The sequence below is a fragment of the Chlorocebus sabaeus genome, chromosome 6 (assembly GCF_047675955.1).
Source record: "Chlorocebus sabaeus isolate Y175 chromosome 6, mChlSab1.0.hap1, whole genome shotgun sequence".
Classification (NCBI taxonomy): Eukaryota; Metazoa; Chordata; class Mammalia; order Primates; family Cercopithecidae; genus Chlorocebus; species Chlorocebus sabaeus.
In genome coordinates, this window is record NC_132909.1 from 3,975,777 (window position 1) to 3,992,389 (window position 16,613).

The 16,613-nt window shown below is 47.9% G+C and overlaps 1 protein-coding gene across 2 annotated transcripts; it reads left to right on the forward strand.

Annotated features, from left to right (window-relative positions):
* Positions 1 to 2,104: 2,104 nt before the first annotated feature.
* On the forward strand, positions 2,105 to 9,004 carry LILRA5 (leukocyte immunoglobulin like receptor A5). Of its 2 annotated transcripts, XM_073015981.1 has the most exons (7): positions 2,105 to 2,203; positions 2,438 to 2,681; positions 2,844 to 2,879; positions 3,065 to 3,349; positions 3,496 to 3,798; positions 7,982 to 8,032; positions 8,180 to 9,004. In XM_073015981.1, exons 1-7 carry the CDS (start codon positions 2,201 to 2,203, stop codon positions 8,314 to 8,316), a joined length of 1,059 nt encoding a protein of 352 aa, XP_072872082.1. In that variant the 5' UTR covers positions 2,105 to 2,200; the 3' UTR covers positions 8,317 to 9,004. The 2 variants fall into 2 exon arrangements, with proteins under 2 accessions (XP_072872082.1, XP_072872083.1); XM_073015982.1 differs by lacking the exon at positions 2,844 to 2,879.
* The last annotated feature ends 7,609 nt before the right edge of the window (positions 9,005 to 16,613 follow it).

Sequence of the window (16,613 nt, forward strand, 5' to 3'; positions counted from 1 at the left end):
ATCCTATACTTTGATCTCCTTTCTGGGAGCAGGGTGCACTTTAGTTCACGGATAATCTTACGTTCACAGAACATTGCTGGGATTAGTGTGAAGAAGGTAAACTCTATATCCTATTTGAAGAATTAGAAATCTTTTTACAAAAAGAGAGACTGAGTGTTCAAGGCTTAGGGAGCAAGAATAACCAGGGACTATCAATGTGCTGGGGTCCAAATGCAATGCTGACAGTTATCAGATTTTTAAATGTTTTGATATTCCACAGACTTTTGCACGTATTTCAGATCCATTGGGACCTAAAGTTAAAGCTTCCAAAAGTCATTGCTCCAGTCAGTCCTGAAGCAGTAAGAATTTGGTCTGTTCTGACTGCTAAGATCCCAGCCACAAATGCTATGGGATGGGGATTTTCCTGTCACTAGCTCAGAATGTAAGATATATCTCATTTAATCCCTAATTGTGCCTTCATAAAAATCACTTTGGGCCAAGCGCAGTGGCTCACGCCTGTAATCTCAGCACTTTGGGAGGCTGAGGTGGATGAATCATGAGGTCAGAAGTTCAAGACCAGCTTGACCAACATGGTGAAACCCCGTCTCTGCTAAAAATACAAAAAGAGCCGGGCGTGGTGATGGGTGCCTGTAATCCCAGCTACTCAGGAGGCTGAGGCAGGAGAATTGCTTGAACCCAGACGTCAGAGGTTGCAGTGAGCTGAGATCGCACCACTGCACTCCAGCCTGGGTAACAGAGTGAGACTCCAACTCAAAAAAAAAAGACATATAAACCAATGAAACAGAATAAAGGACCCAAAAATGAAGGCACATATCTACAGCCAGCTGATCTTTGACAAAACTGACAAAAACATACACTGGGGATAAGTTTTATTTCTTTGTCTTGCCTGATTGCTCCGGCGAGGACCTCCAGCACTATGTTGAGTCAGAGTGGTGAGAGCGGACATCTTTGTCTTACTCCAGTTCTTAGGGGGAATGCTTTCTGCTTTTCCCTGTTTGCTATATTGGCTGTGATTTCGTCGCCTATGGTCTTTAGTATTTTGAGGTATGTCCTTCTATGCCTTGTTTGTTGAGAATTTTTATCCTGAAGAGATGCAGGATTTTACCAAATGCTTTTTTGCATCTCTATGACATAATCATAGAGACTGAAACCAGAGTCCTCTCATGTCCCCACCCCTCATGTCTTAATCTAGTCTAGAAATTAACTGTGATTGAGTCTCTGCCATGAGCCAAGCGCCGCTGGCTCTCACATCTGCTGTGATGAGTGAGGTTCATGACAACAGGCTCCACACAGGGAAACTGAGGCTCAGAGACGAGGTAGTACTGCCCAAGATCACGCAGGCCATAGATAATAATCAGGAATTACATAGAAATCAATTCCCCACTGGCTGGGTGCAGTGGCTCATGCCTGTAATCCTAGCACTTTGGGAGGCTGAGGAGGGCGGATCACAAGGTCAGGAGATCAAGACCATCCTGGCTAACACGGTGAAACCCCGTCTCTAATAAAAATACAAAAAATTTAGCCAGGCGTGGTGGTGGTGCCTGTAGTCCCAGCTGCTCGGGAAGCTGAGGCAGGAGAATGGCGTGAACCCGGGAGGTGGAGCTTGCAGTGTGCCAAGATTGCGCCACTGCACTCCAGCCTGGGTGATAGGTCAAGATTCCATCTCAGAAAAAAAAAAAAAAAAAAGAAAGAAAGAAATTGTTGAGAGAGGTGTCACCTCTCCGCAAACCAGAGCCCAAACCTAAGTAATGTACCCACAAAAATTAAAAAATAAATAGATACATAAGAATAAAAATTTCAAAACAAAGCCTAAGTAATTACTCTGAAAATGTTGAACTTGGATTGAGGTGTAGAGGGAAACCCAAAGAAACAAAAGGCACAGTGGAGGCAGAAATGATTCAGAGGTTTGTTCCTGGAGGTGGGGTGGAAGTAGACTCTGTTGCAAGAAAACAAAAAAAAAATTAAGAGAAGTAAAAGAAAAAGAGTACTATTGGTTAGAAAAGAAACACTCCAGGGCCACTAAAGGGTCATGATTTCTTCCCCTATTTCCCTGCCATTTCTCTTCTGTGCTCATTGCCACTCACAGCTCAGCCTGGGCTGCACAGCCCGGTGTCAGGTGCGTTTCTGCTGACCTGGGTCTGCCTGCAGCATGGACCTGCATCTTCCCTGAAGCATCTCCAGGGCTGGAGAGACGACTGCCATGGTAAGGACCCCGCGACGCTGAGCCGATGGACGGGCTGAAAGAGGGAGGGAGACCCCATGGGGAGGCTCTGAGAGGGAAGAGGAGCCCATGGTCGTCCTCGCCTGAAAGGGGCTGACTGAGGAAGTCACTGGGTCTATTTGCTGCTGTGTCCCGGCCCTCAGTGAGATAAAGATAAATCAGGCAGACAGTGGCCCAGGGACGGGGAGACCCCATTTCTCTCTGAAATGTCTGCAGAGAGCCTGGTGCCCGCCCCCACCTCAGCCCTGGGGAAATGAGAGCCAGGCTCCGGGGGAGGGCAGTTCCCCTTCCTGTGGGCTGAGGATGAGACAATCCCATGACAAGAAGGACCCAGCCTCCGAGCAGCCACACCCTGTGTGTGTGTCTGTCCTGCCAGCACCGAGGGTTCATCCATCTGCACAGCTGCAGCCAGTGGGAGGAGACGCTGTGACCCCTGCCCTCGTGGCTCTGCTCTGCCTCGGTGAGATTGGAAGCAGGGAAGGGGCACCCTAGTCTGGGAGGGACCCCACTCCATAACCAGGGCCTTGTCTATCAGGAAGCTCCAGGGTGTTAGCATGTTCCCAGGGCGGGGAGGGTCTGCTCAGGTTTAGGGGCAAATCCCTCATAGGGAACTCTCTTCCAGGTCTGAGTCTGGGCCCCAGGACCCACGTGCAGGCAGGTGAGTCTGTCCCCAGCTGTCCTAGGTCCCTCCTCCTCACTGGGGACAAAGGGCCACCCATGGGCAGCTGGGAGAGGAGACAGCAGTTCTGGGTGACTGATGGTGACATCTGAAGGGTCCTGGGGCTGGGAGCTGGGATCTGAGTGTGGGGACATCTTGGGATCCAGCCTCTGATTTCCTTCCAGGGCCCCTCCACAAACCCGCCCTCTGGGCTGAGCCAGGCTCTGTGATCATCCGGGGGAGCCCCGTGACCATCTGGTGTCGGGGGACCCTGGAGGCCCAGGAGTACCGTCTGGATAAAGAGGGAATCCCAGAGCCCTGGAACACACAGAACCCACTGGAGCCCAGGAACAAGGCCAGATTCTCCATCCCATTCATGACAGAGCACCATGCAGGGAGATTTCGCTGTTACTATCTCAGCCCTGCAGGCTGGTCAGAGCACAGTGACCCCCTGGAGCTGGTGGTGACAGGTGAGAGGACACTCAGGGGTCCCAGCCCCAGGCTCTGCCCTCAGGAAGGGGGTCGGCTCTCAGGGGCGTCTCCCTCTCACAGCCCAGCCCTGGGGATGATGCGGGAGGTGGGAGCCCATTAAACACGGTGCCTCCTTCTCTCCTAGGAGCCTACAGCAAACCCACCCTCTCAGCCCTGCCCAGCCCTGTGGTGGCCTCAGGAGGGAACGTGACTCTCCTGTGTGGCTCACGGCTGAGATTCGACAGGTTCATTCTGACTGAGGAAGGAGATCACAATCTCTCCTGGACCTCGAACTCACAGCTGTCTCCTAGTGGGCAGTTCCAGGCCCTGTTCCCTGTGGGCCCCGTGACCCCCAGCCACAGGTGGATGCTCAGATACTATGGCTCTCGCAGGCATATCCTGCAGGTGTGGTCAGAACCCAGTGACCTCCTGCAGATTCCGGTCTCAGGTGAGGAAGCCACAGCCTTCTCTAGTACAATTTAGGGGAGCCAGACAGGTTGTAGAGAGTCTTACCTGCAGGGCAGCCCCTGCTAAGAAAGAAAAAAAGGGGAAGGAGAACACAGAAATCCTAGGGATACAAATTCAGAGTGAGAAAAACAGAGCAAAGGCTGGGCGCGGTGGCTCACGCCTGTAATCCCAGCACTTTGGGAGGCTGAGGCGGGCGGATCACCTGATGTCAGGAGTTCAAGAACTGCCTGGCCAACACGGCGAAACCCTATCTCTACTAAAAATATAAAAATAGCTGGGTGTGGTGGTACACACCTGTAATCCCAGCTATTTGGGGGGCTGAGGCAGGAGAATTGCTTGAATCTGGGAGGCAGAGGTTGCAGTCAGTCAAGATTGTGTCATTGCACTCCAACCCGGGTAACAGAGCGAGATTCCATCTCAAAAAAAAAAAAAAAAAGGCCGGGCACGGTGGCTCACGCCTGTAATCCCAGCACTTTCGGAGGCTGAGGCGGGCAGATCACGAGGTCAGGAGATCGAGACCATCCTGGCTAACACGGTGAAACCCCGTCTCTACTAAAAACACAAAGAATTAGCCGGGCGTGGTGGCGGGCGCCTGTAGTCCCAGCCACTCGGGAGGCTGAGGCAGGAGAACGGCATGAACCCGGGAGGCGGAGGTTGCAGTGAGCCGAGATCGTGCCACTGCACTCCAGTCTGACTCCATCTCAAAAAAAAAAAGGAAAAGAAAAAGAAAAATAGAGCAAGGAAGACTCTAGACGGAGGTTTACAGAAGGAACCAGCCCCTGCACTCCCGGCTCCTTTCCCCTGCAGGTGTGTCTAGAAAACCCTCCCTCCGGACCCCGTAGGGCCCTGTTGTGGTCCCTGGAGAGAACCTGACCCTCCAGTGTCACTCTGATGTTGGCTATGACAGGTTCACTATACACGGAGGACAGACATGACCTCCTCCAGCACCCTGACCAGCAGCCCCGGGCTGGGCTCTCCCAGGATGACTTCCCCCTGGGCTTGGAAGTGACCCCCAAAACCCCCTCATTTCTGACCTTCTGGGGCATCTGAGATGTGGCTCATCCCAGACCTAGAAAAGCAGCTCCTATCAGTAACTCTAAGACCTGGTCTGCTCTTGCCAATAGCGACACCTCGCAAGGGTTAGAAAGCCAAGAGGGGCAGCTGCAGGTACGTGTAATCGTATCCATCCGTCCTGGGGTCTGAGATTCGTGAGATGAAGCCACAAAATTATGAGAAAGAAAGATTTACAAAAAACCCCACTGTTTAGAATCTCCCCTCTCTCACACATCACACAAAGTGTTTCAGATTTTCTACTAAAAACCGTGCAGCTCTACAAGACTCCCAGGCCCCCACGCTATCCTGCAGGATGAGTGATGAGTAGAGGAAGGAGAACAGACCTGGTGAGCAGGATTTGGGGTCCAGGCCTGACTTGGAATATGGGGAAGATGCTGGGGCTGGTGGAGGAGGAAGAGAGGCAGGCAAGTTGGAGAGAGGACAGATGGACGCTCCCTTGGCAGCTCTCACTTGTCGTTTCCATGAGATCCTGAGGATGGAGCCCCTCACCCACACCTGCGGGGTCCCTGGGCCCACTCAGGAAAGGGGAAGGACGCTGCTCCGGCCTCAGTGGGGTCTGACTGTGATGAGTGGAACCCACCCCAGGCCTGCTCCTTTAGAGAGAAGCACCCCAGCTGTGGGTGCCGCTCTCATGGCCCCTCCTGTCTTCAACCGGAGGCCTCTTTGCTCAGGGCACCCCTGAGACGAAGGAGGGGCCGTGCACCTGCTCCCAGCAGTAAGTTAGGAGCTTATTCACGGCACATCTTGTCTGCGGTTCACTGCTACTCTGCATTTGCTGGGCATGCTTGTCTATTTTCTCTCTCTTCTTCTGAATCTTTTAAAGCAATATTTGAATATTTAAATTTGTCTCTTTAAGATATGTGGATTTATGATTTAAAAACCAGTAATTCCACTCCCATTGTCGTGGGGTGTCATTCAATATTTACATTTGCTTTATAAAATTAGTTGTTAACGGCAAGTATTTCTATTATTAATATATAAAATTGAAGTTTATGAATGAAGTTAATAAGTGTTTTGAAGTTCTGTTCATAAGAATGTGTACATTTAGTCTAAAGAATTCTTCAACTACTTTAATTATTTTTAAGTGAAATATTTGATTCATTTATATTTCTTTTTCTTTTTTTTTTTTTGAGATGGAGTCTTGCTCTGTCACCCAGGCTGGAGTGCCGTGGTGCAATCTCAGCTCATTGCAAGTTCTGCCTCCTGGGTTCACCCCATTCTCCTACCTCAGCCTCCCAAGTAGCTGGGACTACAGGCGCCCGCCACCATGCCTGGCTAGTTTTTGTATTTTCAGTAGAGACAGGGTTTCACCGTGTTAGCCAGGATGGTCTCGATCTCCTGACCATGTGATCCACCCGCCTTGGCCTCCCAAAGTGCTGGGATTACAGGTGTGAGCCACCATGCCCAGCCTGATTCATTTATATTTCTTTTTTTTTTTTTTTTTTTTTTTTGAGACGGAGTCTTGCTCTGTCGCCCGGGCTGGAGTGCAGTGGCCGGATCTCAGCTCACTGCAAGCTTCGCCTCCCGGGTTTACGCCATTCTCCTGCCTCAGCCTCCCGAGTAGCGGGGACTACAGGCGCCCGCCACTTCGCCCGGCTAGTTTTTTGTGTTTTTAGTAGAGATGGGGTTTCACCGTGTTAGCCAGGATGGTCTCGATCTCCTGACCTCGTGATCCGCCCATCTCGGCCTCCCAAAGTGCTGGGATTACAGGCTTGAGCCACCGCGCCCGGCCGATTCATTTATATTTCTAAGTGAGATATACACATGAGAAAGCTTTTAGTTTGAGTATATTCATTTAATTTCATATTAGCTTGCTATATTTTCCCTTTCCATTATCTTTCAACTGATCTCCCCAAATTTACTGATAAAATTTATATTAACTATAAGAAAATTGAAAATTTATTTTTTATTTCTAAACTGCATATCAATTTTTGTCCCTTCAAGTATTAATATGCATGTAATTGCATCTTAAATAAATATCTAAAGTTTAACATATATACATATTTATGTATGGTTATATAAGTTACATCTGAATATAAGTGTAGGTATATCTGCATATATTTTTTATATGTATATCTACATGCTTAATGTATTTCACATCGCGGGCTTTTACATGTTTGTTATTGGTCTCCTCACGCAGATTTGCACTTTATAAAAGCAGAAATTGTTTTTTGTTTGTTTGTTTGAGACGGAATCTTGCCCTGTCGCCCAAGCTGGAGTGCAGTGGCACGACCTCGGCTCACTGCAACCTCCGCCTCCCAGTTTCAAGCGATTCTCCTGTTTCAGACGCCCGAGTAGCTGGGATTATAAGCATGTACCACCACGCCCAACTAATTTTTTGTATCTTTAGTAGAGACAGGGTTTCACCACGTTGGCCAGGCTGGTCTCGAACTCCTGACCTCGTGATCTGCCCTCCTCCCAAAGTGCTGGAATTACAGGCATGAGCCACCATGCCTAGCCCTAAAAGCAGAAATTGTTTTATGGCCTCTGATAACATCATATATACACACACACACACACATACACCCACACACATTTATATACATACATATATATATGACTGACTACATGAATAATCAGCTAACTAGAGACTTATTGTACGATGAAACACCAGGTGAGGTGGTTGAGGTGGCGTGAAGGGGAGGCAGCTGTTTGTGTTTCTGACATTCAGAAGCCCCTGAGGACCCACCCCTCATGCACGGAGCCTGAGTCCTCAGCTGGTGGATCCGTGAAACTCTCATCTCCGGGGGAATTGGCTCATGTGCTCCCGTGTCCCAGGCTGCACCGACAGCACCCAGGGCTCAGTGACCTCTGTACCGGGGACCACTTTCCTTGCAGATCCTGATCTTTCACGGTGCCGGAAAACTCTTTCCCAAATGACTCAGGAGCAAAAACAAAGGAAAGGTGAAATAATTCAGTGAGGAGACTGGAGGGAACCCTGTTGCAGCAGAGGGAGGGCTTATCGAGGAACTCCATAAAAGTCATATTGAGAGGCATAGGGAACTAGGAGAATGCAGAGCCCAGGGGAGAGGCTGGGCTCAGGTCTCTTCAAGAACTTCTCCTTCCCCTTCCCCTGTTTTGATTTTCAGGAGCAGCTGATAACCTCAGTCCGTCACAAAACAAGTCTGACTCTGGGACTGGTGAGTGAGGAGATGCTCTCAGTTATGGAACTGGCACAGAGGGTCAGGTCCTGTTAAGATGATGTGGGTGCCCTGGGGGTCATCTAGGGGTCCTGGGTGATACTGATCTGCCCTGACCTCTGTGACGTCTTTGTCCACCATCCCCAGCCTCACACCCCCAGGATTACACTGTGGAGAATCTCATCCGCATGGGCGTGGCCGGCTTGATCCTGGTGGTCCTTGGGATTCTGATATTTCAGGATTGGCACAGCCAGAGAAGCCCCCAGGATGCAGCTGGGAGATGAACAGAAGAGAGGACAATGCACCATTGGGTGCTGGAGCCTCGGAAGAGAATCTGAAAGTCCCAGGAGGTTCTGGAAGACAATCTGAGGCCTATGCTGTCTGGACTGTCTGCTGGCAATTTATTTTTTGTTTGTTTTTCTTTTTCTTTTCTTTTCTTTTTTTTTTTTTTTTGAGACGGAGTCTCGCTCTGTCGCCAGGCTGGAGTACAGTGGTGCAATCTGGGCTCACTGCAACCTCCGCCTCTCGGGTTCAAGTGATTCTCCTGCCTCAGCCTCTGGCAATTTCTAGAGGGAGGAATGGATGTTTGAGTGCAGGGACACTGGTCTGGGGTGATCTGTAGAGGACCATAAAAGTATGATACCTTTCCTTTCTATTAATGTTGACTTCCCTTGGTTGGATTCCCCTCTCTTCCCAGCCCGAGACATGAGGCTACATCCCACATGGCAGCGTTGGGTCCACATCTCCGCACGCCTGTGTACTGTGGTCCACGGCATGTCAGCCAGTCCTCTTCATTTCTCATTACCACACTCCCTGTGTGCTTTACTGAGCCTCCATCTCTTCAGTTCAGAGTTCCACACCTGACCCAGTAACTAAATCCATGGGAGAAGGTCAGATCCCCACCAGGGAAAGATAAATCCAGAAGGGCATCCTAACCTCCTGTCTGTAGCCTTCAAGCCTCTTCACTCTTTTTTTTTTTTTTTTTTTTTTTGAGATGGAGCCTTGCTCTGTCGCCCAGGCTGGAGTGAGGTGGTACCAATTTGGCTCACTGCAAGCTCTGCCTTCCGGATTCACGCCATTCTCCTGGCTTAGCCTTCCGGGTAGCTGGAGCTACAGGCGCCTGCCACCATGCCCGGCTAATTTTTGTATTTTTAGTAGTGACAGGGTTTCACCATGTTGGCCAGGATGGTCTCGATCTCCTGACCTCGTGATCCGCCCCTCTCGGCCTCCCAAAGTGCTGGGATTACAGGCATGAGCCACAGTGCCCAGCCCGACAAACTTCTTTACTCAGCCCACTGATTCGATTCTTACCCAGAAATGCCCTCAAAGACACACCCAGAATAGTGTTTCACCAAATACCTGGGCACCCTGTGAATCAATCAAGTTGACATAAAAGTATCCATCACACCAATAGATCTTCACATCCTAGTACCTTCCTGACACACGGTCATTGCTCAATACATTGCACCGTCAGGCAGACGGCAGGAAGGAAGATATTTTTCATTCGTGGAAACTCAGGAAAAGGAAGTTACTTGGCCCATGTTACACAGCCTGGATGAAATGCAGAGTTAACCCTGCAGTTGCAGTTGAGCTGGCTTCTCTCCTGCCTTCTCCAGCTGCATGTTCTGGGACAAGGTCACTCCTTGGGTGTGGGTTTGGCACGAGGTGGAGGCAGGCTGGTCAGGCAGAATGTGGGGAGTCAGGTGAGACTCAGATCTTGTCTGAAAGATCCCTGGAGCCTGCTGTCTCCTCTGCCTCTTCCTTCAGGGGAGGCTGTTCCCCTTCCTAAGAAGCCCTTTATGAGGAACCCATGCCCTGTGACACAGCGCTTAGGGCTTGTGACACCTGTGTGTCCCTCTGCCCTGCTGGGCTTTGTGGTCTTTATAATTTGTACCTTTGAGGGCCAATGGAAGGTAGTACCAGATCTTGATCCTCATTGCCCTTCTCTGTCTCTGGGAGCTTTGGGGAGAGAGGAGGAATGGAGTTGAGGTAGAAAGACCAGCAAGTACTTGTTTTCTGGTCACCCTGCCAACCAAAACAGGATCTGATCCAGACATGATGAAATGAAGAAACCATCAGGAACCAGCAAAAGGTGACAAAAGAGATCCCTAGCTGTCCTCATGGCTCACTGGCATAAGACATTCCCACCAGTACCATGACAGTTTACAAATGCCATGGCAAAGACCCAAAAGTTACCACCTCTTTTCATTGCAATGACTCAGAAGCTACTGCCCATTTCCTAGAAAGTTCTAAATAACTCTCCCCTCAATCTGCATTGACTTGCTCCTTAATTTGCATATAATATAAGGTAGGTTTACGTGAGTATAAATACAGTTGCCAAGAGCTCAAATGTTGTAGAATTTGGGCACACTGACTGTGAGTTAGCCCTTCTCTGCAAGGATCAGCATTATTCAAAAAAAGATTCCTGTTTCACACTATTGGTTTACCTGTGAATCCTAGGTGAAGCCAAGAACCCTCCCAGGTTAAGCCCCGATTTGGGAACTCACCTTTCCTGCAACAGAGTTCCCTTCCCACTTCCAGCTGATGGCCCCTTGGGAGACCCCAGAGGCTCAGGGGCTTGAGTCCCTGAGGAAGGAGAGAATGTGCTCAGCTCCATCTGTGATGCCAGCTCTCAGGGGCCCAGAACGGGCCTGGAGCAGCTTCTATGTGTGGGTCAGGATGAGCTCTCATAGGGGTCCCTCCTCCAGAGCTGTGTTAAGATCCATGGGACAAGCACAAGCAGGTGCATCCTCCCCAGACTTCCTGGTTCAACCCAATGGAGCCGTGAGAGTAGTTTTGCAGGGGGCCTGGGTGCACAGAGAACCTGGTGTTATGAGGACTAGGCTGGGTAGTGACTTGGAGTGACAGCCGGGGAAATTGAGGGAGTAGAGCACCCCCTAGGAACTTCAGCTCCAATTCCTTCCCAGAAACCCTCCACAGATCCTCCACCTGGGCTGACCCAGGTTCCTTGATCATCACGGAGCTTCCTACAACCATCTGTTGTCAGAGGCCTCAGCAGGCTGGCACCTGCCATCTATATAAAGTGAAGGTCTCTCAATTCTCAGATACACAGGCCCTGCAGGACTTCAGCAACAAGGCGCCTCTCTGCATAGCTTACAAGAGCTCACACACTGCAGGGTGGTGCACCTGTGTGTATCACAGCTGGAATGTCTGGTAAAAATGAAGTAACCCCCTGCCCCTGGCAGTGACAGGTAGGAGAGAGGATCCGGGTCACTTCTCCACCGTGGCCCCTCCTGGTAAGCAGAGGGAATCACCCCAGCACCTGGACCCATTTAGATTAAGTAAATTTACTGAGGCTTCAGAGGAAGGTCTTCAGGACTCAGATCTTAGTTATAAATTAAAATAAGTTAGCCACTTATGGCTGGGCATGGTGGCTCATGCCTGTAATCCCAGCACTTTGGGAGGCTGAGGTGGGCAGATCACAAGGTCAGGAGATCGAGACCATCCTGGCTAACACGGTGAAACACCATCTCAACTAAAAATACAAAAAAATAGCAGGGTGTGGTCGCGGGCACCTGTAGTCCCAGCTACTCGGGAGGCTGAGGCAGGAGAATGGCGTGAACCCAGGAGGCGGAGCTTGCAGTGAGCCGAGATCGGGCCACTGCACTCCAGCCTGGATGACAGAGCAAGACTCCATCTCAAAAAAAAAAAAAAAAGAAGTTAACCACTTATGTCTTTAGGTGAATGCACACTTAACACATAGACATATAGCTTAGAAGGTATATAAGCTCCGGAAAACTGTGATTTTGTGTTGGTCTGGCGATATTTTCCCAGCCTTCTCCCTGTACCTGGTTACCTGGCTGCTGATATCTATGTGCTGTCTATAGGGATCTGGGACTGCCCTTTGAAGAGGTGTGTGCTCACTGTCTGTGAAGGCTCATGTGAGCCATCTTGGGCGTATATGCAGATTCCTGGGGGACACATTAGCCACTTGTGAGGGCCACAGGTGAGGCATCTCCCATGGTTCATGCCCGGGTCTCTTGATGGGCCCCGCAAGTCAGTTATTAGGCTCCGCAGCAGTTTTTGAGATCTCTGTGTTGGTTACTGTGATGTCTTTCGTCTTTCCCTGGTGCTAGCTCCTTTGGAATGGCTAGACTATTCGGCCGTACCAATTTCCTGAGTGATCTGGGTGGGTGCAGGGTGGATTGGGCTTCTTGGGCAATTTCCCCTGAGGCTGGGAGGCTGTGTGCTCACTCTGCTTCCACTTACCCCTCTGGTAGGAAGTGCACGCCGTGGGAGCTTGCTTGGCACGGAGCGGTGCCACCTTGGAGGAGGGGCAATGCACAAACACGGTAACGTTTCTTCCTACACTCTTCAAGAATCATTTCTCCTTTTTTTTCCCCTTCCCCCCTTAATCTGGTTCTGAAGATGCTGCACTGGACTTCTGAATTCTCGCAGAAATATTTCTGTTCATGGATGGGGGTCAAAATGGATGCCCTTAGAGGGTCTGAGGACCAGGCTTGTCTATTCCACCATGTTAATAATACCACTCCTTCTACCTTGGGATTTAATTGTAGGTTTCTTGTAAAAATTAAAGATTTTGAAAACAATATGGATTTGAAAGCATAACACAGGTTTTTGACTTTGTTTGTTTGTTTGTTTTTAGACGGAGTTTCACTCTTGTTGCCCAGGCTGGAGTAGAGATGGGGTTTCTCCATGTTGGTCAGGTTGGTCTCAAACTCCCGACCTCAGGTGATCCACCCACCTCAGCCTCCCAAAGTGCTGGGATTACAGGCATGAGCTACTGCACCCTGCTGATTATTATTATTTTTTTCTTAATGTCAGAACTGAGACACAGTAACTCATTTGCTTGTGTCTTGCATTCTCCATTTTGCAAGTCTGCCCCTATGGCTGTATCTTCAGCTGGATCCACCTGTTTTTATATTTAGCATTGACCTGCAACCTCAGGGTTGGGGTAGCCATTTGTCTTTATTGCCTATACACGCAATGCACAGATTACCCAAGTATGTCCACTCTTTGACATTATTAGGTGGAAAATTCTACAGAGAAAAAGAATGTTTCCTGTGAAGTACTTCATAGAGAAAAGAGAGCACTTGGGTCTTGCCTCCATTTGCAACTTTGCAATGTAGTGATTTGGTTCTTTACCATATCCCAAATGTGAAGTGTTGTATGTTTTATTTTGCTTATAGCGGTATTAAACACATAGAGTTTGTATCTATTCATTTTTTATCCATTACAAATATTATTTGATGCTATAAATGTCCCACACTTTGCCAATAAGAATCCTCCATTGGAACCCTTTTTCTTCTGGTCATATGAGTCTGAGGGTACTTGGTGACTCCTTTGCTCTTTTGAACAATAAGGGGTTCTGAGTTCATCTCCTATAGTTTCTGTCCTAAGGTAGCTTCAACCATTTCTTCAGGAAAAAAAATGTTAAAATCCTGACAACATATATTTATCAATGTTAAATATTTTTGGGCCGAGAGCGGTGGCTCCCGCCTGTATTCCCAGCACTTTGGAAGGCCGAGGAGAGCGGATCATGACGTCAAGAGATCAAGACCATCCTGGCCAACATGGTGAAACCCCGTCTCTACTAAAAATACAAAAATTAGCTATATGAGATGAAATGTGTAAAGAAAAAGATGAGTATAAGGATAGAAACAATAGACACTGTGGACTACTAGAGGATGTAGGAGGGTTAGAAAACTACTTCTTGGGTACTGTGCTCACTAACTGGGTGATGTGATCTGTACTCCAAATCTCAGCATCAAGCAATATTCCCATGTAAGAAATTTGTACGTGTATCCCCTGTATCTGAAATAAAAGTTGGCAGGAAGGAAGGAAGGTAGGAAGGAAGGAGACAGAGAGAGAAAGAAAGAAAGAAAGGGAAAGAAGGAAGGAAGGGGAGAAAGAGAGAAAAAGAAAGAAAGAAAAAAAAGAAAGAAAGAGAGAAAGAACAAAAGAAAAAGAAAGAGAAAGAAAGGAAGGAAGGGAAAGAAAGAAAGGAAGGAAGGGAAAGAAGGAAGGGGAGAAAGAGCAAAAAAGAGAGAAATAACAAAAGAGGAAGAGAAAGAAAGAAGGAAAGAAAGAGAAAGAAAGAAGAAAGAAAGAAACTGAGAAAGGAAGGAAGGGAAAGAAGGAAGGAAGGGGAGAGAGGAAAAGAGAGAAGTAACGAAAGAGGAAGAAAAAGAAAGAAAGAAGGAAGGAAGGAAGGGAGGGAGGGAGGGAGGGAGGGAGGGAGGGAGGAGAGGTCCAGCTGAAGTGGAGAGAGGAGTGGACCCTAGTCCTTGTCCCTGTCCATGGTGCTGATTCCTAGGGATGGCAAAGATGCCCCAGGCACCTGTGGAATCAGGTCCGCAATCGGAAGAGCAGACTAAAAGGTCCCTCTTATTCTGAAGGGCAACTGGGTGGGTAAGCTATTATTCTGAAGGGTGAGTGGGTGGGTAAGCTCTTATTCTGAAGGGCAAGTGGGTGGGTAATTCACAGAGAGTGATAGCTTGAAGTGGAGATGGCTCAGCCACTCTAAGATAGATGCCTTTAGCAAACTCTATCTAAATCGGGGATGGTACTCTTCCATACATCAAAGGCAGAATGCCATCCTTATTTCCAAAAGGTCTCTCAGTTCTAAACTTCTGTACCAGTAACTTCCTGGGAAAGAACATGTCAGAATTCACTTTTTCTGTGACCTCTGTCTACTCTGGACATATTTTGTCTCCACCAGTAACTGTTTTCATTGTGTGGAGGTAGGAACAAAAGCAAGATAGCAGTTTTCTGATTAGATTTCCATAATCATCAGGTTGTCACCCTGGCAGGGAAAACCACAACACTGAGTGCTTGAAAGATAATCTTTCCTGGGTTTGAAACTTCCTGTACAATGGCGTGATCTCGGCTCACTGCAACCTCTACCTTCCGGGCTCAAGCGATTCTCCTGCCTAAGCCTCTCGAGTAGCTGGGACTACAGGTGTGCACCACCATTTCCGGCTAATTTTGTATTTTTAGTAGAGATGGGGTTTCACCATGTTGGTCAGGCTGGTCTCGAACTCCTGACCTCAAGTGATCCACCCACCTCGACCTCATGAAGTGCTGGGATTACAGGTGTGAGCCACTGCACCCGGCCACATATCTCCTTATTCTAGTTCTTCTCAGAGAGTATTCTGCATATATATATTTCTCTCCATCCAATGATTTGAGATTCATGGTTTTATTGTAGATAGATTTTTTCTCATTTTATTTCTTTATTGATTTTTACTTAACAATTTATTGCACATCTGTAAATACAGATCTATGTTACTTCACATCACTTATTAAATTTCCTCATAATTAAATAATTATTGTCCACACTAGGAAACTTTCTGCATATTGGTTCACAAAATACTTCAATCAGCTGATCTTATATTGAATAATATTATTTTTCTGGATCTTTATATAGTGACCACCTTCTCATTGTTTGGTTCTTACCAAACCTGTCACATCCGCAAAGACATTTTCCATGACAAAGTAGGTTAAGTGATTCTTGCTCACCTATATTCTCTAATAGTCCTTGTATTAGGTTAACATACATTTGAGATCTCTAGGTAGCTTAATTTTTTGTCCATGTATCCGTCTGCACATGTTTTTTTTTTTTTTTTCTAATTTATCTCCTTAAAAAATTGTTGCTCTTTTCTCATGAGTTTATACATTGAATTAACAATGGGAGATTTTGTTTACTGTAGTATTTCTTCCTCCTGAAAAAGAGGCTTGGATGCGGCCTGGCATGGTGGCTCACACCTGTAATCCCAGCACTTTGGGAGGCCAAGGTGGGCAGATCATCTGAGGTCAGGAGTTCGGGACCAGCCTGACCAACATGGAGAAACCCTGTCTCTATTAAAAATACAAAATTAGACAGGCATAGTTGCGCATGGCTGTAATCCCAGCTACTCAGGAGACTGAGGGAGGAGAATCGCTTGAATCTGGGAGGCAGAGGTTGCAGTGAGCCAAGATCTCACCATTGCACTCCAGCCTGGGCAACAAGAGCAAAACTCTGTTTCAAAAAAAAAAAAAAGGTTTGGATGCTATAGTCATTCATTGCAGAACAGGACAGATGGGTGGACCCAATCATTAAAAGTGAGTCAGTGATTATTACTTTTAGTAGTAGTAGTAGTATTAAGCTGCACTGGACCACAGAGATAATTGGATGAGGCAGAACAGTAGAAAAGGCAGTGACAGCCTTTAGCTCTGGTACAAGCTAGAGTCCCACATACCCATCTCTGAATTCTGTATGGACAGGTGAAGAGTTATGAGAGGTATTTACCTTAAGGGGTTAAGCATGGGTTTAGCTAATTTGGGAAGAAATTTGAGATGAGAAAGGAGCATAGTTAAGAAATTTGAGATGAGAAAGGAGCATAATTAAGCACTGCTGTGTCTTTGAAATCCTTTTTTCTGTCACTGAGTTGTGGTTGCAAAACTAAACTCTTACTATCCCCCAAACCGAGAGGTTGGTGGTGACCTCAACGAGGCCCAAGAACTGGAACAAATTTGAGGAAGGAAATCATACAGTGCTCCGTCTGAGGTGGAAGTTGAGGTTAGCAAGGACTGTTACACAATTCTCCCATGAGAAGGC

Bases quoted from the DNA above. Each gene is read 5' to 3' on its own strand.
- LILRA5 (XM_073015981.1), top strand. The intron at 3,350-3,495 runs GTGAGAGGACAC...CTTCTCTCCTAG, and splicing joins CCTGGAGCTGGTGGTGACAG to GAGCCTACAGCAAACCCACC. The intron at 8,033-8,179 runs GTGAGTGAGGAG...CACCATCCCCAG, and splicing joins CAAGTCTGACTCTGGGACTG to CCTCACACCCCCAGGATTAC.